At 50.4% G+C, this 22963-nt stretch overlaps 2 protein-coding genes across 2 annotated transcripts; one reads left to right on the forward strand and one right to left on the reverse strand.

Moving 5' to 3' along the window:
- Positions 1-504: 504 nt before the first annotated feature.
- On the forward strand, positions 505-2202 carry LOC128731148 (CCR4-NOT transcription complex subunit 9). Its single transcript, XM_053824285.1, has 4 exons — positions 505-945; positions 1018-1212; positions 1284-1375; positions 1441-2202. The coding sequence occupies exons 1-4, from the start codon at positions 505-507 to the stop codon at positions 1619-1621; spliced, it is 909 nt and encodes a 302-aa protein (XP_053680260.1). The 3' UTR covers positions 1622-2202.
- Positions 2203-3028: 826 nt separating this feature from the next.
- LOC128730443 (uncharacterized) lies at positions 3029-22587 on the reverse strand. The gene is made up of 6 exons (XM_053823488.1): positions 22471-22587; positions 9316-9423; positions 8903-9208; positions 8614-8814; positions 6759-7381; positions 3029-6661 (listed from the first exon to the last, which is right to left on the reverse strand). Exons 1-6 carry the CDS (start codon positions 22585-22587, stop codon positions 3262-3264), a joined length of 4755 nt encoding a protein of 1584 aa, XP_053679463.1. The 3' UTR covers positions 3029-3261.
- Positions 22588-22963: the final 376 nt, after the last annotated feature.

Consider the following 22963-nt stretch of genomic DNA (forward strand, 5'->3'; position numbering starts at 1 on the left):
CAAGGATTTTTAAAAAGTAAACCCTTAACACACGTGTCAGATCTGACATTTGTCAAGCCATGTGAGAGGCTGTGTGTTTGTGCGGGCAATTGTTTTGGAAGGTGCTTTTGTTGAGCGAGATTTTAAGATAGTTTTTCGCCGATAAATTTAAGGTGAATTGTTTACCCCCTTGCTGAAATAGATATAAACCGCATCAAAGTTGCGAAAGAACTTTAAATATACCTAGTAGTTAGCCGATTTCCTCTAATATAAAAGCATTTTGCTTCGTCATACGAAGAAGAATAAGAAGCAGTATCATTGCCGTGTTTTTTGCGTCCGCTTGCAAAGAGTAGCCAGAATTGTCTTTTTCCGAAGTGTACCAGCTTTAATACGTGGTGAATTTGAGCTTTTGGTTCTACATTGTGTCACTTTATAAAAGTGCGTAATACCGAAACGCGTCTTAGAGCTAACTCTTTCACCACCGCGTACCTGTGCCCTTCCGTGTGCTAGCGTATTCCATTCGTCATGGCCGCCGTACAGCAGGCTGCTATTTTGCAGCAACAAATGGCTTCCCACAAGGAGAAGGTGTTCCAGTGGATAAACGAACTGTCGAACCCGGAATCGCGTGAAACTGCGTTACTGGAGCTGAGCAAAAAGCGTGAAACCGTACCCGACCTGGCACCGATGCTGTGGCACAGTTTCGGTACGACCGCGGCGTTGCTGCAGGAAATCATCAACATTTACCCCTCGATCAACCCGGCCACGCTGACGGCGCATCAATCGAACCGGGTGTGCAATGCGCTAGCCTTGTTGCAATGTGTCGCGTCCCATCCGGAAACCCGCTCGGCGTTCCTATCCGCGCACATACCGCTGTTCCTGTATCCGTTCCTGCACACCACCTCGAAGACACGTCCGTTCGAGTACCTCCGTTTGACGTCGCTCGGTGTGATCGGGGCACTGGTAAAGGTAAGCGATGGGAGGATTATTTCGGCACCTAGCGCAATGTCTTCATTCCTATATATTATCTTCTATTCTTAGACGGACGAGCAGGAAGTGATTACGTTTCTGCTGACGACGGAGATCATTCCGCTGTGCCTTCGCATCATGGAGGCGGGATCGGAGCTGAGCAAAACGGTGGCCACCTTCATTCTGCAGAAGATTCTGCTCGATGACAGCGGCCTGTCGTACATCTGCCACACGTACGATCGGTTCTCGCACGTGGCTATCATCCTGGTATGTACACCCGGGAAGCGGCAACCGAGAATTAGGCTGTGAGCGTTGAGTTTATGTTTTAATGTTTGCAGGGCAAAATGGTGATATCGCTCTCTAAGGAACCGTCGGCTCGCTTGCTGAAGCACGTCGTCCGTTGCTATCTACGGCTCTCGGATAACCCACGGTAAGTAGCCTGTACGGTCCGTTATCACCAACTTTTTGTATTACACGAAAACTGTTCGATTTCAGTGCCCGGGAAGCACTCCGGCAGTGTCTGCCGGATCAGCTGCGGGACGGCACGTTCACGGCTTGCCTGCAGGAGGACAAATCCACCAAGCACTGGCTGACGATGCTGCTGAAGAATCTCGACACGCAATCGGGACCTGGTGCCGATCCGCGCCAGGTTGGCATCGCGCCGCTCACGTCGTAAAATCGGAACACCGCAAGGGACAACTTATGCACACACACACACACACAACACACAATATAGGGCTGTAACCGTGCAATCAGTGCCAGAGTTGCCGGAAACCGACGCAAAGTGACGTACATACAGGAGCTAGGAGTTAGCAGTGAATAGTAATCGAAGGCTCGTTAGGATTTTAGGGTTAAATTAGCATGCCGCTAGTTCGCGCTCTCGCTCGGCCGAGAGCGGCCAGTTACGAATGGGTAAACCTCGTATAGGAAAGTTCCTTTTTCGTTTCCCTCCCCGTACACCGATGTATATTTTTGTTTTGGATTTCTTTTTCTAAAGTATTGCATTAAGTATCTAAAGTGTTACGCGATTTGTAGTCGATTTCCTCACGAATGAGCACGAGGCGCCAAAATGCAGTGTACAGAAGATAATTTTTTATATAGAACGCAATCAATGCGAACGGGCGGAAAAAGTCACGATGTACGAAACCATCCATTTCCCGGCTTGCTTCGAAAGATAGATTATGATTAATGATGAATTAGAGTTATGTGTACGATATAAGAGAGAAAGGGAAAGGCAAGTAGAGGGAGAGACAGAGAGAAAGAGAGAGTGTCTAGGTAGTAGCAGATCGATGTAAATTCAGTAAATTTAGAACCACTTTTCCAAAACGATTATAATTTCTTCGCCTGGAAGCGAATTCTCGCACCATTATCCACTGGAGGAGAACGCACGAAGGTAGAGAGTGAAAAGGGAAAAGAGAGAAATGTTCACCTATTCTTAAAGATATACTAGACCGTTTGATAAATTAATCAATTCGAAACTATCAGAGAGGATTCCAAAATTACGCAACTGTACAGATTTTTTTACTAAAAGGCGCACTAGGAGGCTCACCGTGCTTAGCAGACTTTTCTGAAGTGATCGTGAAGTGATTTAGCAGGAAAGCAGCGGATACTTCGTGGATTCTACAAGCCTATCGAGCTCCACGGATATGTCGATGATACGGATCTACACTGGAGTGTTGTACAGGTACGTGACAGGTACATGTCTGTAATCGTCCAAAATTTAACCTCTCCATGGGATAAACATCAGCACCGCTGCAATAGTTAGCCGATGTGAGGAAATTGCTGTCTAAGGAAACTTACCCACTCAAGCCATCTATCGTGAATGTTCGCACCAGCTAAGAAAGCAACGGAAAGGGTGTGAAATTTTCGCTTCCATTTCGAAGCCGGTAATTTATTTGGTTAGAAAAAATCCTATTCCTTTCCTATGCCCCACAAAAACCGCCTGTTAGTATTAAACGAAAATGTATCTCAACAAGTGCGCTTGTTCTTGCGACTCCACCCCTTCAACCTGATGATGACCCTAAGGGTAGAGAAAGAAATAGACCACAACACAGCAGCGTAGAGTTTCGTACTAAACGTAGGCTTTATTTGTCTCTGCATTCGCTCCGTAAAACGACAAAACAAACACACGCGCTCGAGTAACAGATTACACAACGAAGGGGGAATATGGGCGCTACTTACATGCTAGGGAAAAAAAGGGAGCGGATCAGGGATAATAATTTAGTACGCCTGGGAGCAAGTGGGAAAACCCTTGTTGTCTCCCATTGTTCCGTTCTTAAGGTGCTACGGGATGTACAATAGATTCGCGAACGCTTCCTACACGAGGCTAGAAGCGCCAAGCTTGTAAAGGGCCTGCTGTTTCTGCTCAACGGCCGCGTGTAGCTGAGCGGTGGTTTGACCCGCCGTCGGATGAAGTCCTGCCGGAGGTGCCCCAGTGCCGATCGGTGGTGGAATAATCGCCGTAACGACGCTACCGTGCACGGAGGAGACTGGCGGTCCGATTCGGTGATGGTGTCCTAACCCCGCGTGATGATGATGGCCGTACGGAAGGAAATGCTTCGGTGAGGATGAAGCAGGCGGTGGAATGATCAGGACATTGCTGGCTGCAGCGGACAGGAGCGGACTGGCTCCACCACTCGGGATGTGGATTTCGCTGACCTTCCCGCTAACGTATCCGGAATCCTCCCCGTTCGAGGACAGCTGATCAGCGGATTTTCGTCCTGCGGCGGCGGCTGCTGCAGCTGCTGCGGCCATCATCGTCATCATTGCGTGCGAGTGTCCCCCGATGACGGAGGCTGTTCCGGCAGAACCGTACGGAGCTGGTGGAGTTCCGGCCTGCTGTTGCTGCTGCTGCTGCTGCTGTTGGTGATGGTACAGCGGAAATTCGGGTGAAGGCGTTCCCGTGCTTGCGAGCGAAACTGCCGATGGAGGATTGATGTACTTCCGCGTGGACAGTAACCGCTCCTGCAACTGCAGCTGGCTGCTGTGGTTGTTGTGCTGATGGTGATGATGTTGATGATTCGAGGTTCCCGGGAGGCCTACCGGTGGCAGAAACCCATCGGCCGGGATCGGGTAGGAACTGCTGAGTGACGTCCCTGAGCGGTGGTGCGGATGAAGCTGCATCTCATCCAAGTAAGCCTGCTGGTGATGCTGCCCCATCGAGACAGCCGATCCTTGTTCGTGGATTCCCGTCGTCGGTGGCTGCTGGAACAGCTCGCTGGCTCCCTCCTGAAGAAGGTACGACGGTAGCGGATTGCGGCTACGTGCGGTTTGATGAACCCGTGACGCGAATCCTGACATCGAGGAGAGTTCCGGTGCCGGCAGCAGCTTCCGTGGTGGCAGCTCGTGGAAGTACGCATCCTTGGGCACGTTCGAGAAGGATCCTGGTGCAGGTGCGGGTGGCTTCCCGATGGCACCACCAGCCGATGACGACTGCTCGTACAACTGGATAAGACTCCTCGCAGTACCGATGCCGATCTCGGATGGTTTTTCCGGTCCGGGAACCTGCAACCCATTCACGGGTAGTGGCGGTCCATCGACACACTCTTCATCATCGTCCTCGTCATCGTCCTGCTCATCGCCGGGTGGACGCTCCGGTTCATCATCCTCCTCGTCCTCGCTGCTGCTGTCGGAAAAGTCCTCACATCGTGCCATCGGTGGGACAAGGTGTTGCGTCCGGACATCCATCTCACCGGAACTCGTGCCCTGTTGCAGCTTCGAGATGATGTACTTCACGCGGTTCGGTTCTCCTGCTCCGGTGGATTCTTCGTCCTGAGCGGGTGCGTCAGCTCCTTCACTACTTCGCAGCAACTCCTGGACGCTCTTCTGCAACACCTGGCTGCGCCAGTTCGTCCCATTAAGGATGCGGCTCTTGAGCTCCTTCAACTCGGCCAGATTCGCCATCGCCGATAGATCACACCGGTCTGAAACGTCGCTGCCATCCTCACCACCATTACCGTCTTCCTGATCCTCATCGTCATCATCATCGTCATCATCTTCTTCGTCATCGTCCTCCCCGTCCTTGGTGTCCCTTTGGACATGCACCACTTCCTCATCATCGTCATCGGCATCCTCATCGTCATCCTCATCCTCCTGTGGACGTGAACGTGCCGCGGAAACCGATCGGACGGTCGTGTTGGAGGAACTCGGTAGCCCATCCTCGAAGCAGCTGTTCGAGTAGAACCCATTCATCATGGCACCCAATGCGGCCACCGCTGGGTTGCTGTGTTCGTCCGTTTGCACCACCGGTTCCTCCATGAAGTTGGTGGACGCGAGATGTTGCGCATCACCCCCGAACGGTGAACCACGTGGAGGTGCCGTTTGTCCACCGAGCAATGACGAACTTGGGGACATGGTCGAGAGTGGTGTCGTCGAAAGGGGCGAAGATCCTTGCGGTGTCGTCCGGCGATGCAGATGTGCGTGATGGTGATGTTGCTGCTGCTGCTGTTGTTGCTGTAGCTGCTGCTGTTGATGGAAGGTTTGGGCAAATAACACGCTCGTCGGGCGCTCCTTGCGTGTCGTGATGTCCTTTGCGATCTCAGGTGAAACCGGTGCGGCCGGTAGCAGAGATTTGGTGATTTTTTCCATCTCCTGCGCGATGTCATACCCGGGTGAATCGCGGGACGTCGAGTGACGGCCGAGTGGCTTTCCTCCCACACCGCTGGTTGTTCCCGTCGATGGCTCGAAATGATGGATGTCCCGCAGTTTGTCCAGCGCCAGAATGTACCGGTTGTCGGTGGGTGGCGTAAGCTGGTGCGGGTGGTGATGATGGTGGGGCGATGACCCTCCACCAACAACCGCTGGTCCCTTCGTCATCTTCTCAAGCTCGAGGATCTTTTTCGTTTTGCTCAACAGCTCCTCGAGCCGCTCGGTCACTTTGGCTTTCTCGCTTTTGGACGTCCCGCCGCCACCTCCACCACCGCCACCACCACCGCCAGCTCCCGACGAGATGGCCGACGATGTGGGTGTGGAGGAGAGTGGCCTTTTCTTCAGCGCTTTCACACCACCACCGATCCCGTTCTCCGGCCGACCTGATGGAGGTTTCTCCCGATCGTTATCCTTGTTGGTGTCGGACGAGTACGAGTAACTATCCCGACCGGACATGGAAGAGGAACGAGGCCGTCGCGGTATCCGTCCACCACCCACTCCAACCCCTTCCGGTATGGGGGGCGTTTGGCCCGACTCCGAGTGGTTCTTCATGTTGGAGTTGTTGGAGCTTTCGAGTGCATCCGATTGATGCCCACCGGAGGCGGCTGCCGCTGCCGAGGCGTATTGGAGTAACCGAAGATGGCTCTCGAGTTCCTGTTGCTGCTGGTGCTTCCGGTGCACTCGCCGGTGACCAAGATCGGTATCATCCTCGTCGCCTTCATCATCGTTGACGGCGGTCGTGTCCAGGAAGTCGATGCTGCGCGAAAACAGTGGCCGCGTGGGTGTGGAGGACTTGCGAAGCTGGCCATCAAGCGCATCGATGCCACCGGAAACGGGTTCACCGGGACGAAGTAACGCACCACCACCGTGATCATCCAGCAGCTCGAGGCTGCGACAACGCGTGAGCGTGTTCGCGTTCGCTTCGTCCTTTTTGGTCTTGCTGTTGCTGTGCTCGAGCCCCCCACCCGAGGTGGCCGTCGTCGTCGAGCGTTCCGCGATGCCCCGCTTCAGCCACTGCTCCAGGTGAAGCCGCTTGTTCTCACACTGCACCCGGCTTGCTATCATTGATCTGGAAGAGAGAGAGAGAGAGAGCGAGAGAGAGCGAGACGAGGGAGTGAGATAACGTGCAAGGAGCAAAGGACCTCCGCACGGGGTTGAGCACTCACTTGGTAAGCTCCTCGATCTGATCGTCGGTACGCATGGCCAGTGCCGTCATCCGGCTGTCCAGCTTCTCCGTCGCCCGGTGCACGTACTTCCGGATGCTGCGGCGGTTTTGGTTCATCCGCTGCTCCAGGTGCTTGAAGAACGGCGCACAATAGCAGGTGTTGCCGACACCGACCGGACCCTTCCGTATGTTACCGGCCAGATCCAGGAAGTACTGCTCGCCGTTCCCGAGCGGTTCCTTCGGAAGCGTTTCCAGCTTAGGGGAGGGAAAATTCCGTGGATCCGGGAAGTAATGGCACCCGTACGGGGACCAGTGTTTCGGATCGATGGCATCCGCACGGGTTGCGGCTGCTGCTGCTGCCGTTTCGTCGTTGGAATTGCTGCGTCGTCCCGATTTGCGTACGTCCTTCGGTTCGTCCTTGCTGCGTGAACGGCGCTCACCGTCCTTGGGGCCACCGTTTTGCTGGTGTCCTCCGTTGAGGGTCTCAGGCCGGTTGCGGTGGTGTTGCGAGCTGCTGCTGGATCGTTCGCGTGATCGCCTCGCCGAAAGGTCGACGGGCGTGTTGAGGATGTTGATGATCTCGACCAGGTTCTTGCGCTGCGCAATATCCCGGGCCGTTTCGTCCTGGAAATGAAAGAAAACAACCCACAAATTATGTGATTTACATGCTATTATATGATGGATAATAAATAAAACGAATCATTAAAACAAACCCTTCTTTGAATGCATTTATTTCACCCCGAAACATATAATTTCATATCACACCAATCGATGACACCGCGATCGCGCTGCGAACCCTGCGATTTTCGATTCAAAATTTCGACCGCCGCAAAAGGCATTTCTAATAGGAGAGCATGCATCCGAGGAGGTTGCTTTTACCGACCGATTGCACGCGGCTGGTACCAATCTTGCCTCTCACTCTGGCAACCGTGCGAAATTGTTCCCGTCACGCTCTCGGGGCCCCGCCCACGTGGTCGGTTGTTTTCGCAACATCGTTCCGTCTCGCTTTGGCGCGATCGACGCACAGTGGAATAAAACACGGTCAAAATCCATCACATGGGATGACACAAAAATAGCGTAAAACTTGCAGTTGCTTGCCAAAAAACAATGAAACATGATACGTAAAATACGAAGCTTGCCGTTTATTATGAGTATCAGCATGTTACAAGACAGTGTGATACAAATCAACGCAGAACAAAATCAACATTCGATTATGTCCACCGTGTGGCTCGCACAGCCACATAGTGCGACAGTTCTCTCGCAGCGACAGTGTGCTGCGCTTCTCTAACGCCCGCAAACGTACCATCCTTCTCTTAATCGCTTATATACTCTCCGCGGGGATGTTGGAGTGTTCGCAAAGCAGAAAAGGAGGGGACGGCGTGCAAAAACAAACTTTCTCGCTCGAATTTTGCACACACCGGCGACACCTAAAGCCTGGTACTAGTAACAGGAGCCGATGCGTTGAAGAGGTTGCTTATATACGCGAAGCGGGACTATTTTCTTTCCCTCTTCTAACCAACAAATTGTTTGTTCACGCTCTCGTTCTCGCGCGAGTGATCTACCGTTTTCTGCTGATAAGCTAGGTGATTATTGCTCTTCCTTATTATTGGTTTGGCGATACATGGAGGCTTTCGTCGGCCACCAAAACCAATCGTTAGAGAAGAAAAAAACGCAATGGCTACGAGTTCGCCATGGCGACTCACGATGGCTGCTTGCTGCATTGTTTTTTTATTAAACCGAAGCAGGCCATTTATTTTAACCGCCTGGCATTAAGCAGAGATTTTTCGTGTAACCTCGCACCATCCCAATCGTGGGTGCAATTTTGCATCCACCACAAGAACGCTAAGCGCTCTTACCTGCGCATTTTTGGTGTCTTGCCGGCAACCGGACTCGAGCAGAATGCGTGTTAGCTTCCGTCGTCCCATCGCACACGCAATATGCAGCGCCGTGTCACCGTTCAGGTTGATCCGCTCGACGTCACACTTGGCCGAAAGGAGAATCCGGATGGCTCCGGCGTGTCCGTACCGGCAGGCAGTGTGCAGCGGGGTATCGCCATACTAAGAGAAGAAAAATGAGAGAGAAAAAAAAGTACCCATTGGTAATGAAAACCATGCCACGAGAATGAAACGGCTCGAATACACTCACGTTATTCTGCACATCAGGATCAGCCCCAGCGAGCAGAATCTCCCGGCAGCTCTGGTTGTGGCCATTTTGAGCGGCCAGATGTAGCGCGGAAAAGCCACCAAAATTACGCGTACCCAAAAGCGCACTATGCAGGGCTCCCTTGGTGTCGTGCAGGGCGTGCTTGATCTTCGTCGCGTCCTTCAGAAGATCGATGGAAAGACCCTTCGACCCACCACCGGGAGCTTTCGATTTGGGCAGGGCGCACAGGAGCTTCACACACCGGCTGTATCCCTTCCAGGAGGCTTCATGAAGGGGTGAATTGCCGTGCTAAAACGCCAGAAGGTGATAGGGAAAAGCGCAAAAAAAAGAGACAAAGAAAAAAAAAGGCTCATTACGGGAGGCTGGATAATGCACCGGGATTCGCGGCATCTTACCACTGATTCCTTCGCGTTCCGATCGGCACCGGCGGCCAGGAGGGATTCCACCTTCGCCTCGTCCCCGCCGGCCGCCGCCTCGTGGAGCGGTGTCCGGTTCGTGTTTTCCTGCGGCGGAATGTAATGAAAGAATTAATTAGCGGTCGTGGAAGGATAGCAAAAAGCGTACGACGAAATGGGAGAGGGCGTTTCGGGTGGCGAGTTTCGATTATCCGTGCTAATAATGGAGATGCAATTGTGTGCTTCATTAAATTTTTCATCTACTCCTTGCTAGTTTAATAACGAAAATAGTTCATTATGAAAATATTATCCTCATTGCAATTAAGGGTAGCGGATTTTCTGCAATTGAATTCAATTTATCTGTTTACTTCACGAATCGATGTTATGCGGGTTGCATGCTTTCAGGCGCTTCCGCGCACGAATAATACGAAGGCCACCAGAAATGATTCATTCGCCTGTGACCATTCTGAGGATCAAAAGAGGGAAAAAATATAACGCTACTCTGGAGCAGCCCCGAGGACATTGAAGCACCATTCGCCGTAGCGTGCGCCATGGGTAAATGCATTGTTTAACGTGCTCCAGGGCTGAGCAAAAAGACGTCAAATGGCGATCCATTTTTCGCCTTCTGTTCCATTCCCACAGCCTGGCACCCTGTACGGGAACGGTTGGCAAATGATGACTGCACGATCAGCCGGGTGACGCCAAGAAATCCACAAGTAAATCGCGTAAATTATTAGCCCCCTGGTCTCAACCTCCTGTGGCGAGACGCGCGTGTCAGACTTCTACCATAGCATAACGATTTTTTTGTGCCCTTCCGATACAATGGCGGGTGATCGTGAGTTGAGGTGATCGAGAAGGTGGACGCATGGAATAAAAGCACACGAAACGCACGTTTTGACGCATATGTGTTCAAGCTGACGCCGTTCGTATAGGGGTTTTAAATGACGAATTCTAAAATGAAACCTAAATATGCCTCCCTTCAGCATGTGGCACCCACGCACGGACAGGAAGAGATCATCTCGCTCCCTCCTGTGGTGGATCGTTTTCCTTCCGATCGAACCCTTCTATGCGGAACCCTGTCCCGCAAAGCCGTAATGGCTTTTTCTGTGTTGCTTGAGCGCTTTTTCCGCCGGTTCGAACGATGCAAACGCTTGAGTCACGATCGGGCAATAAGCAAAAACCATCATCGTTCTAATATCCCACCGCGCAACCGTCGCCAACGGCGACAATGGGGCACCATAGAGGCGTCACCTATAGGGAGTCTTTTTTTTTTTTGAAAGGGTATGAAAAATAGGCCCGTCTCTGGGTAAACGTTCGATGAGACAAGAGGATAGAAATACATCAGGAAGTGCAACAAGCCGAATCGAACGGAACAATCATGTGTTGCAATTGCACCGAAATCGATTGCGAGAAAAACTAAAGTTTGAATCCAACCAAATACCGCAAACTAAACATCAACATGAAAATAGAACCATTAAAGGATGTGTTTTAAATTAGCAAAAAAAACCAGCTCGTTCGCCTCTGCGGAACTTTACGTGCCATTTTTTCCCCCGTTCGTTCACGCCAAGAGCCTCGCTTCTGCAGAGTGCCCTTAGGAGGAGCTCAAACAACAACAAAAAAAAGGTTTGCACAGACAGCAAGGAATGCAAATGAGCCTTACAGCGAGCCGTTGCCTCCAAAGAGAAGAAACCGTCCTCGATGATGATGATGATGATGGTGGCTGGTGGCTGGTGCCGATTCGCTCAGCTCGATTGTTTGTGCACGAAAATCGAGTTGGAATTTAATAATTTCCCTTGATCACTCACTTATCGCTCACCGACGAGCTGAAGGAAGGTCCTCTCTTTCGTCCCTGGAGGATGGAACACGGGTTTTTTTCGAACGCACTCGATCACCGAGATCGAGGTGCATTTCTTCCTTCCACCACGAAACCGTGGGTGCAGCAGCTAATAAAAGGCTGCTGCAAAAAGAAAAAAAAGTCTCCTTTCTTTCCCGGGCGTGGTGAAAGTGTGTGGGCTCGTCGCTGCACGGGAAGGAAGAATGGTAATGTACTTTCTTGGTGCACATAGGGATGTATTTTTTTTTTATTTCGCTGCTTTATTCCTTACCCACCCAGCGGCGTCGTGATCGTGGGCTTTGTTTGAAAGGCATAAGTCTTTCCGTGACGGTTTTGTCGCGCCGTTTTGTGGCAATAAAATAAAGCAATATGCATACGGCAGAGTGGCGTGCTTCGAGAATTGCTTCCGGTGGAACGTTATGGGCACTGAAGGTGGAGTGGCACGAGATATGCTTTGTCATGATCATGAGCCAAGCACTCGAAGCTCGAGGCTTTGGCATTGAACAGTGGAATATATATGAGGTGAAGTATACGAGGTTGTTGGACAAATTGTGACTATTTGTAATTAAATGTAATCGAAATAATTGTATGATAATTTACCTAAAGGTTTATTAAACGCGTTTTAGTGTGCCTTGTGTGTGAGCAAATGAAAACAAATTGAAACAGATAAATCATGCTTCACATTTCCACACGTCAGCCTTAATCTTGCTCCAGAGCGCGCTTCTGCTCGTGGTTGCTTCAACTCCATTTTCCATCAAATATACCGAGCTGAGAGATCGAATTTCCCACCGAGCGGCTTTACAGCTGCCCGATTCCGTACGCTGACGGATCCGAGAAACCCATCCAACTGTGTACCGCTACACGCGCTAAAAATGTGCTCGACAATCCGGCAGTCAATCCAACCTTCTGGGCGAGATTGTGTCTTCATGCTCATATAAAATGCGGCAATAAAGCTGCGCAAGCAAGCCTGCAGCATTTAATCTCACCGCAAGGGCTGCCGCTCTAATAAAAAAAAACCCACCCTGACTATAAAACACCCAGCTCCAATCACACTATATTCCCGAATGAACTAGTTCCAGAGACGCTTCTCCACAGGCGGTGCAATACTATTCCGGAATTTGCCTCCCAAGTCCGGTGGTGATTTGCGTGCATCGAGCACAAATCCGGTTTCGGGGTGCAGTTTTATCACCCCCCCCCACCCCATTCACGCGATGTATTTTTATCACCCTACGGACGTCCCGATTCTCGATCCTCGAGACACCGCGAGATCGTTTTCCCTCTTCTCGTTTTGCGCGACCGGGCGTGAAAACGTATGATGAGTGTAATTTATCCGGACGCGGGCGTCGGCACGAGAAGGTCCCAAACGAAAAGGGGGCCAAACGGGCATGCATTAGCATACCGAGTGCGTTGCGGGATCTTCATCTCGAGGAACGGTAGGTCGTGTTTTCTGCCGTTGTAAGTGGCTTAATTACGTGCCGTCACGCAGAGGGCGATTTTTTTTCGTCCATTTCCACCAAAGGACACGCGAACCGGCGTCGGTGGAGGACTTCCTATCGGGTCAGTTTTCTGCCATTAAGCGATTAAAATTATCACTCGTCGTTGGAACGAGCGTTGGTCTAAAAGGCGGTGACGCAATACGCGTGTTTGAAACCGACAGTTAGGCGACCGAAGGTGACAGACGTAATTAAACTCCAATAAATCAATGCCGCACCGAACGCAGGTGAACGTAACCAGATGTCCAGCTGAGCTAAACACGATGTCGCGATAAATCACAGGACAATCAGGTTGATCAGACTCAAAGCCGCATTAAACCGCGATCGCAATATGTTCGCTCTGTTCCAGCGTGAATCGGGTGGTGTTTTGTGGAGAGAGAAAAAAAAACCCAAAACCCCAAGGAAAAAGCCGATCGGGAGATCTAAGCCAAGACAAAAAAAATATGCCATTATTTATAGCCAACCAGAGTTGGTGCAATGTATCAAAAGCGCAAGTGTAATGGCAGCTACAGGAGCGTTATTAAATCACAGCTCCCTTTCAACGGCTGCCACAATAACGCTAATTGCCAAAATAATGCTTATGTTTTCTTGTGGGGAGAGGGAAAGAAGAGCGTTTAAAAACAAACGTAACCAAATGAGGGTGCTAAAGTTCCCCCATGACTCTCGGGCGCCCGTAATTGCCCCTTTCCACGGGGTGTGCATCATCCCTTGCAACGTGTCTGATGGATGCAAATGCACTGCCCATTTGCGAAAAAGCACTCCCATTTGTCTCGTAAACCGACGGTGCTGGTGGTGGTCAGCGATGTAACGATCGTGTAGCATTGTGAGCAGCGAGAGAGAGAAAGAGAGAGAGAGAGAGAGAGAGAGAGAGAAAGAGAGAGAGCGTATGAATGCTATCTCGAAGCGATCTTCGCGATCGCAACGGTGGGTTGCAATTAATGAGTCCAAGATGACACCCATATTTTATGCTATTATTCCACCGATCGCAAAGGAAAGGAGATCCCAGGGGGGAGGGAGGAAGGCAGAACCGAGTTCCCCCGGAGAACGGGAGGGGGAAGGTAACTGTTCCGTTTCGTTTGTTATTATTTTCGTTACACGCCAGTTTGGTCCCTCTTGGCTTGGAAAAACCAATTTATTTCGGTGCGAGAAGGTGGCCCTTTTTTTTCGGTGAGAATGGGAAAATTAATTCCCAGCACACCTCTCCCCCCCCTCACAACCGGACGTTTGCAGATTCCATTCGAGGTGCGGAGTGAGAGAGAAACAATGGAAAGAAGAAGGAAAATCCACCGTGGGCGCGAGCGCATTCGCATTCATCCGTAATTATAGATAATATCTGCCAAATAGCAAACGACTGGCTCGGTCAAGCCAGTCGGGCGGTTGATTTTTTTTCCCTTCCAAACAAAAAAAAACACGACAAGTAAAAAAAAAAACAGGGGGAAAACCCATTTTTCCCGAACCCCACAAAACAATGGGGACCGTTTTTCCGGCTTCTTATACGCGAGCCGCGGGTAAGTGAATTGTGAGGTTCGACAGAATCGTCATCAGAACGCGCCGAAGATTAAAATGTAACCTTGCCGAATGTCCGGCGGCGGTACCTTCAAGGGGACCGAGCCGGTAATAATTTCGTTACGTTGGTTTTAATCCTCCAACCGGGTAATCGCGAACGGGACCGCTCGTTTCGCGGGGGTTCGCAAATTAAAAAGGCCGAGGCGCGCACTTGTGAATGGGAGTTGTGTGTATTCATCGGAAAAGGCACCGGGAAATAAAATTGACCAGACCTTGGCGCGAACATCGTCTCAAATTTGTAGCCATGAGGAATGGGAAAATTAAGATTGGCGTCTTAAAGAGCTCGGCGTGCGCCTGAAGCACTCACTCACAACTCTTCTCACAGCATCTTTGCCGAGGTATCTGCCGAGGCCAATTTACAACACAAATGAAGGACACCTTCACGCGCGGTATGATGATTTTCTTCCTAATTTTCTTACACAAATAATAATTATAATGCCATCCAAAAAGCTCCCAGTGCCTCCCAGAGGTGAAGCTGGCAAACAAATGCAACGTAAGCCAACGAATCTTGCGCGACCTACATTTGGGCTCGTTTGGGACTGCGTCTTTTTAGGGCGGGAATGAATCGGTCCCCCAAGAGAAAGGAGAGCGAAAGCGGGGGTTTACTTTTCATTGTTTGTCTGTTGATTATCACAACTGTGGAGGGCAGGGTAGAGTAAAGAAGAAAAAAAAAAACCACACACCTCAAAAAAAAACCAGCCACGAAAGCCACACGAAAAATCCCACACATCTCAATCCGGCGTTCGCCCATGTTCGGGGTTCGTCGCTTGTTTGGACCGGCGTTGAAGTCTTTCGTTCAGTTCGCGCGAGCAAATATTTGGCATCGCTTGTGAGGCACCGCTTTGTGATCGCGCTTTTGGCGAACAGTTGTGCTTTTGTTCGATTGTTTTCCAGCTGCCCACGGGCGCCTTGGAAGGACTTGTTCTGGTGGCGTTTTTTTTTTCTCCGTTTCGCAATGGGACTTTCTTTCCCTCGCCAGAGACCGGGTGGAGAAAGTCCGATCGAATTATGATAATGATGGATGCACCCAATCATCTTCCGCCCCAGATGCCGCCAATGGTGACTAATTGGTCGGGCGCGAGCGTGTAGCACTTTGCGCACTTTTACCGTTACACACGCGGGCAAGGCCACGTGGACCTCGAAATGGGTAACGCTGTAGAGGTGTTGTTATTCTTCGACACCATCATTATTATCAGCCCTTACTCGAGAGCTTGGCAATACTTTGTCAAACAACGTTTAAACAGTCGCCAGCGTGTGATCGCGACAGCTGTGGTTGGTAATTCCGATGCAAATGAACCACCTGCTCGCCTTGGATCGAGAAAAGACACACGTTTTTCGTGTAGTCGAACCCTTTTGGGGATTCGCTTTAGGCTGAGGTCCGTGCGCTGTTGGTTCGCTCGCCGTTACGCCGCCAAAGGGACGGCATTTTTTGATGCGATGTTAATGCCACAGCTTAATTGCGTGTTCTACTTCAGAAAGGACGTGTAAGCCTCAGAGTTATAGGTCTAGGGAGAAAACCATGGCATTGAAGCGAGGAATTGATGTTATTTTACGGTGTTTTAAGCCACCACAGAACCTGAAGTAGGTTTAGAAACAGGATAGAATTGCAATTCATTTTAATCCCCTGTATTATCAGGTCAAAATTAGTAGCATTAAAATACAAATCAGCCGATAAATAAACATTCTTAATGGGTTTGAATCAAACCACATCCTCCACAGGCTTAGGAAGGCCACTGACATCCGCCCATTTCGTAGCAATGTGCATTCAACGAACGCTGTACCTTTGGAATGGTGCAAAACCTGCGGTTTCGCCCGTCCCTCGGAGGAAAAATCCGTCTCCAGATGGGTTCCATTTCCAAGTACCGAGGTATTGCAGCAAAAAACCACATCGCAGAAAAAAAAAACTAGAAACCCCACCCACAAATGCCCGTGGGTGAGCAAAGATTAGCGACGCACGTTTTATGTTGCGCTGTGTGTGTTTTTTTCAGAAAAACTGAGAAGCCTCTATCTCGACGACGCTTGACGATTTCCGCTTGCAGTTCGCGCTTTGTTAACCGCTCCATCCGGCTCGGAAAGGGGGCTTTCCGTGGCGTTCATCTCTCCCCACGAGACGCCCACCAACCCCGGAGGGAAAAACGGCGGGCCAGTGATGAAAAACCACTCACGTCAACGTGTGCGCTCGGCCTGCCGCAGCAGCAGCATCGTGATTGTCATTCGCGACGGAGAGTGTTTTATTTTATTTTATTTTGTGTGTGCGTCTTTTTTTTTTGCTTTGCTCGCTTCCCCATCCCGAGAAGGTGAAATGCCTGAGTTAAGTGCACGAGTTCCTTCCTTTTCGGATCCACGTTTCCGCTGGCTGCTGGAAGCAGTTTAATAAAACTAATCCATCCATTAAATGGAATCTAACTAAAAGGTGGTGTGATAAGTGCACGACTTTCCACCACGGGCTGGAGGTGGGAAATGCAATGGAATTGAAAAAAAAAAGCACGGAAACGTCAAACGGGAAGTTGCCTCATTTCCACGCACGATTCCGCTCTGGGAGGTTTGCGAACGAAGAGCCCTGTTTTTTTGCTGCTTCGAGAAGCTGTTCGTTGGTGTTTCTCTGTACTTTTGCTTCCTTCCTTTGTGGTCTTTGGGAGGGTTTTTGGAAGTGAAGGCAAAACGATCGTGGGGTGTGTGTGTGTGTGCGAAGAAAATTCGTTTGACCCGAGGCCGAAGCGGACGGAGCGAGTGGAACAAGCTCCCCGGGGAAAGGTGGACGACGACGATGACATTCCGCAAGAGGTCATTGTGTCATTCAAATGGACCGAAGCCACCCAAAACGCGCTGGTGTGCGTCGCCCACGGGGCCATTGTTTCGATTCATTTTCGCTTGTACGATGGAGCGTAAATGAACGCAAACCGGGGGTGTTCGAATGGTGGAGCAATATGGTTGCACTGCAGGCAATCAAATTATGGGAGGGTAGGTCGAAAAAGGACGGACCTCGGAATCCTTGGAAACCAATGAAAAGGCAGCTTAGAGGCAGACATTTCGCAAGGGTTTTTCTGCTGTGTAGGGTATTAAGATCATGAACGATGATATCATTGATACGTACGATCGGAAATATTGGTTTGGTGAACAAAATTAACATGAGATTAGCTTCATTTGACTTACTGCGCAAGGTGAAAGGTACTAAAGTTGAACCGTTTTAAAGCATAGTATTTGATAGCTCTCAAATAAAGTTCAAGTTCCTCTTTATCTATAGCAGATATTTAGATTATTATAAGAAACAAAAGATAATGTTCAATAGAATTCAATCAGAATTTATCATTATTAAATTCCTACTCTCTAGACTCCCTCCAATAACAATGATTTTGTTCAAATTCGATAAGTCGCTGCGTGGGTTAAACCAAAAATCGAAGGCCCAATAAACCGTCCCAAAATCATTCCGCCGCCATCAGGTCGGTTACTTCCCGGCAGTCCCATTTTCATTTCGCGAACCTTTACCCCTTTCTGTGCCACGCAGTAAATAATCGCATTCTTTTGCCCCATCCGATGGAGATCCGAAAGCGAACGCTTTTACAGGACGGGAATGCATACAAACCACCATTTGGGAAGTCGGAGGCCTCCTTGCGCTCAGGCGGTAAAGGTAAGCAAAATTCAATTTAAAATGTTATTTGTTTCCCCCGACCACGCAACGCTCATACACATTGTTGCCGGGCGCGCGCGTTGTTGGACCGCGAGCCCTTGATTAAATACCGCCATCGCTTTCCCGACGCCATCGCCAACGCTAAAAGCTTCCGATCGAGCTCCGAAACACGCGCGATAAGATTAAAGTCGGCTCCAATGGCTTGGGGGAGGGAGCCAAAATATGAAAAGCCCTCAGGTCTAACGGGCAGCATCCCGTAGGAGTGGGTCGTTCTACATACCTCTCTCTTTCTATCGCGATGGAACGAGAGCTCGTTTGTGCTAATCGAGGCCGTTTTTCAAGCTTACACGCGCGCGCAAAAAAAAAAGGGCTTCAACTTGCGTTACCGCGTTGTGCTGCTTTTTGCGTGGCTTTTCCGCAACCCCGTAAGAGGTGGAAAACAATTGCATGTGCCGGCGTACATCTACACACATCAGCGCGCATAGCGCGGTTGATCGGAACAGCTGTCTTTGGCGCGTTTTGGCGTGAGGATCGCTGTCGGCAGCGTGCAACAATGCAGCAGCGGCACCGTTGGCACGGGAATCAGGTGTCACGGCAGCTGGAAGCCGGGACGTGCGGTTTTCCATGGCACCGCAACACGCATGCCTGCCTGTCGTCGTCTGCATCTGATAACAAATGTGACGCGGGAGCGGCAAAGCAAGTGATAATTGTTCACCCCATTCCAATGGGATTAGTGGAACGGTTCCCAAGGTAAGGAGAAACAAAAAAATAAAATAAATAAAAAAAAACCCAAAGAAAGCTGGCTCGCCTACTGAGGAAAGCGGGTTTTAAAAGATCGAATTAAATACGCCCTGCTCCCGTGTGGCGTGTTCGAAGCGAATAACGCTTGATTGAATTCACTCCAAGCGATCTATCGAACCAGTCGATTGGGAAGCGCTGCCGCCTTGCGTTAATCGCTCGGTATAAATGATAAATGATAATTTCACTGTAACACGCGGCCATTCCCTGCCGCCCTGGTTTGGGTTGATAAATATGCGCCATTAAAAACGGACATGATTTTAACATCATCCCCACCTGGATTGCCTTAATCCGGTTCACTCGGGAAGAGCGCTACTTCTGCTAGGGGAGGGTTAAATCGGTTACAAAATAACGAGGAAGAATAAATAAAAAAAAGGGCCAGTCCGTTACACAAACAGTAGCCTTCGACCGATGGTTTTATCACTGTTCATCCGATCGAGTGGGCCGCGAGGACTCTCCACCAATCGTCGACCGCCTGGCGAATGCGAATGGTACGAACGATTTCAACGATCGATCAAGCGACGAACCGTGATGTGGAAGCGCTGGTGGCGGTGGATAAATCTGACCTCCCACTGGGCAGCACGCCCCGACCGAACGGGACTTTGGCGGGATTTGACCGCAGCGAACGGTCGAAAAAGTGCTCCACATTTTGATGAATGAGGTTATTAAATAAACACCTCCGCACTGGTCCGGGGCGGCTGCTGGGCTCCTGAAGTGTTGACGTGCGGTTCCCGGGTGTGAGCGTGTGAAAAGCTCGCATGGTGCGACGTGGTGGCCACAAGAATGTGCGTCCTGAGCTCGAGTGGCTCGCGTGGAGAGTTGGCTGATGATGGGAGAGTTATTCCGAATCAAAATAATTCTACTCCACCGGGTGAGGCGCAATTCGGGGCTTCGTTTTTAAAAGCATACACGTACTCAAATTCTCTCCCTTTTTCGCTCTCTCTCTATCTCTCTCTCTCCCTCTGGCTTGATGTTATGTGGCTTGAGTCGACGAAAGCTCAATTTCGGTTCGATTTAGCAGCATATTTTCCATCGACGAAACATTGAAATATGAATGAAGGAATCCCAACACAACTTTCAAGCCACAACATCGGAAGAACCGTTTCGTGCACTAGCTCACACACACACACCCTAGGCGGGCACTAATTTTAAAGCTCGCCTATTCGGCACGCAAAGCAGTGGGCCGAGGGAGGAAACTAACGGCCATTCAGTTGATGTTTGATTTTAGCCTCGCCGGTGGCTACCGAAAAATTGCCTTCCTTCAGCAGCGAGTGGCCAGCCTGGGCTGCCCGAGCGGACTTGGCGTGCCGATAAATTAGGAACAACCTCCCCAATAGGTTTGCCTTTTTCGGTGCGCTCAACGCTACGATAAACAGAAGCCAACAGAAGGCGGTGGGCAGCCACAAGATCGGTCGGTACTAAGCGGTTCGAGATTGTGGAGAACGATACGGAGGCACAGCGCGTTAAAGCGAACCCATGTCTTCGATACGCGATACACGATCAATAAGCTCGTGTGTGGGGCCGGCGGAATGCAAGCAAAACGCCAACAAAACACGACATCCGTAATCGGTTACATGACGTTTTGGGGGGGAGCTGAAAGTATCGGGCGGCCTCGCAGGCGGTGGTGTAATTAGTAGGGCGTGCTAGGTTTGGCTATAAATTATCTCATTTAACGATGTGCTAGCGTGAACGCGTGGTCAAGTGCCTGTTCGAATGTTTGAGATATCCGTTTAATTGCGTCAACGAAATACGCTTTTATGTTTCAAATCAAAAGGTAGCTATCGACCCTAAACGAGCTAAACAAAATGAGGTTGAAATACGGAATTCCACCCATGTAAATGATCGCTATTTCACGTGGTAGAAGCTTTCTTGCTTCAGTTTTCGTTCCATTTGTCCACTAAGAAGGATGGGATTTTTGCTGCCCAGCATTAATCTGCATCAAATAACACTTCCAGCTGTTGACTTGTTGCGTTATGTTACTGTTCGCGAGTGATCTTCATCTAAATGGAAGCCATTCCCGAAGATAAATGGACGTCATTTCCTATTCGTTTCCACTGTCCTTTAGCTAATATTGTATCAATAAAAAGTAATTTAATGAAAAGGCAAACAAAAACTGCTTCCCATCGTCACACGCGCTTTAGCATATTGTTTCGACATAAATGAGATGAATTCAGTTATTGTTTCAGCCTCACCATAAACGGCAACTTAAGTGCAATAAACCACCGGAGTACGCACTGAAAGCTCACCGTTCAGAAGCTGTATGTGGGCTTCAGATCCGTCATGCCCGAACAGCTACACATGTGATGAGATAAAAACAAAAACGGTCCCACTCACCACGCGCTCGCACGGAAAGCGCCGTGTTAGGGCTTAGCTAAACCAATGTTCGGCTCGTTTAAACGCCGCAATACCGCGAGTGATAAGCATCGCTCGAAACAATGACACTGCATTGTGGGGGGTTTCTCGGTGTGTACGTGTGTTTGTCATAAATCCGGAGCGATCCCATCACAAACCGACCACCATTCGCACGATCGCAGATCTGACGATCTCGGTGGATGCCACTAGACTTTCCCGAGTGCGTAAGGGTTGGGGTGGAACAAAAAAAACACACTCACACACAAACCCAACATTAATCAACTAGTGCCGACATAAACCCGTGCACTAACGTGTGCGACTCGGATGTCACGCCAGCGCTTGTTGTTGATCGCACATGAGGGCCAACCAGGACGTCGCGGGTGAATAGTATTTTAATTTATTTAATCATCGCAACATTCATACACCTTCAACGGTGATGAACGGTTATGCGTAATGTGGTTTGTTTGATTATTCTTTTCCCTCCGATCTCATCGCATCGCATCTCATCGCGATCTCGGCTTGTCTTTCCGCTAGAGGCTAGAAAACGGGTGTCCGGGGGGGGGGGGGGGGTTTTGAAATGCGATCTTCTCCACGCTCGCACGCTGGCTCGGGAAGGGAAAAGAATTTATTTCGCTCCATGTGTGCCCCGTCGCTTTCATCATCATGCTTGCGGAGATCGTGGATTCGCTTTTTGGGGAGCATTCGCGCGCTGCGTGTGCTTCACGCGGGTTGTGTTAAAAGAACAGACTACACACACACAAAACAAAACAAAAAAGAACGAGCTTAATCTCGACCTGCTCGCGCGGGAATGCTGGCGTTACAGCATTCTTTTCCGGTGAGACACGCGCACGCGATCGCTAACCAAAAATTCCAACAAGCGTCAGCGACAAACAGAGCACGGAATCACGGTGATTTCGGTGGGCTTCTTTTTCGTTTGCGTCTGTCAACGAAGGAAAGAACATTCATTCCTTTCCACCCCAGTTCGAACACGAAAGACTCAACGCGACGAACCCCATTTTCAAAGGGCCTCCGCCCCCTGCTTCGGTGGCGTTAAATCGCCAACAAAACGCTTCAAAACGATTGACCAGCGGCGATGATCGAGCGGGTTTTTGAAACCCAAAGAAGCAAGTGGCCGCGCTTGGGCTTTGGTTGGAATGCGATTGCGTAATCGATTTTTGCTGAAAAATTACCGCTCCCCATCCAAAAAAAAAAGGCCGCCTGCGGGTGACCGCGCTCGGCGGGAAAGCGCGATCGATTTCCCACCGGTGGCCAACCCAACAGCGGAGCGATGGCCCCGCGTTCATTAGGCCGCACGTTTTGCTGTCAAAAAAGCCGCGATCGTCTGGTTGCTAGCGCTAGGGTTTCCCCGTGGCGAAATGTGGCCATTATTAAATGCAAGGGATGCTTCTTCCGGCCAGCTCAGGGCCTGGGTGGATGGAAAGAAGGATCGCTCGGCCCCCCGTTAATGGTTCGTGGGTACTTACCGGTACCGGGCCGTGTCCGTTGGCGACGCCGGTGGCGTTGGCGGGTGCGATGCTGGTGTCTGTGGTGGTCGGGAGTGGTTTCTCCCTCGCTGGCTGTAGGGTGGGCTCATTATGCATGTCTGGGGTCGGGGTGCGGCCGGATCCCGTTTCGCATCGCCCGTCCTGGTCGATGTTGTGTGGTCACGGAACGGAAATACTTTGCTAGGAAAAATAACCAATGCAAGAAAGGGAGAGAGAAAACAAACGATCATTAGTGGTGGGCGAAACGGAAAGGGCACGGGTTCCGGAAAGCGGAGGGGCAATTGCGTGAAATATGCTTCTGCTCTATTTTTACGGTCGGTTGGCGGTAAATGATGACCAGTCTTTGAACATACGGGAAGTAAACGACATGCCCGAAGCATCACCCAACGGGGGACCGTAGCTGGAGGGCTTATATTAAACGACGATTATTCGGTGGTGGTTGTTTCCAGCATGCGACGGAGATTGTAACGCG

Source organism: Anopheles nili, chromosome 2 (genome assembly GCF_943737925.1).
Source record: "Anopheles nili chromosome 2, idAnoNiliSN_F5_01, whole genome shotgun sequence".
NCBI classification, from domain to species: Eukaryota; Metazoa; Arthropoda; class Insecta; order Diptera; family Culicidae; genus Anopheles; species Anopheles nili.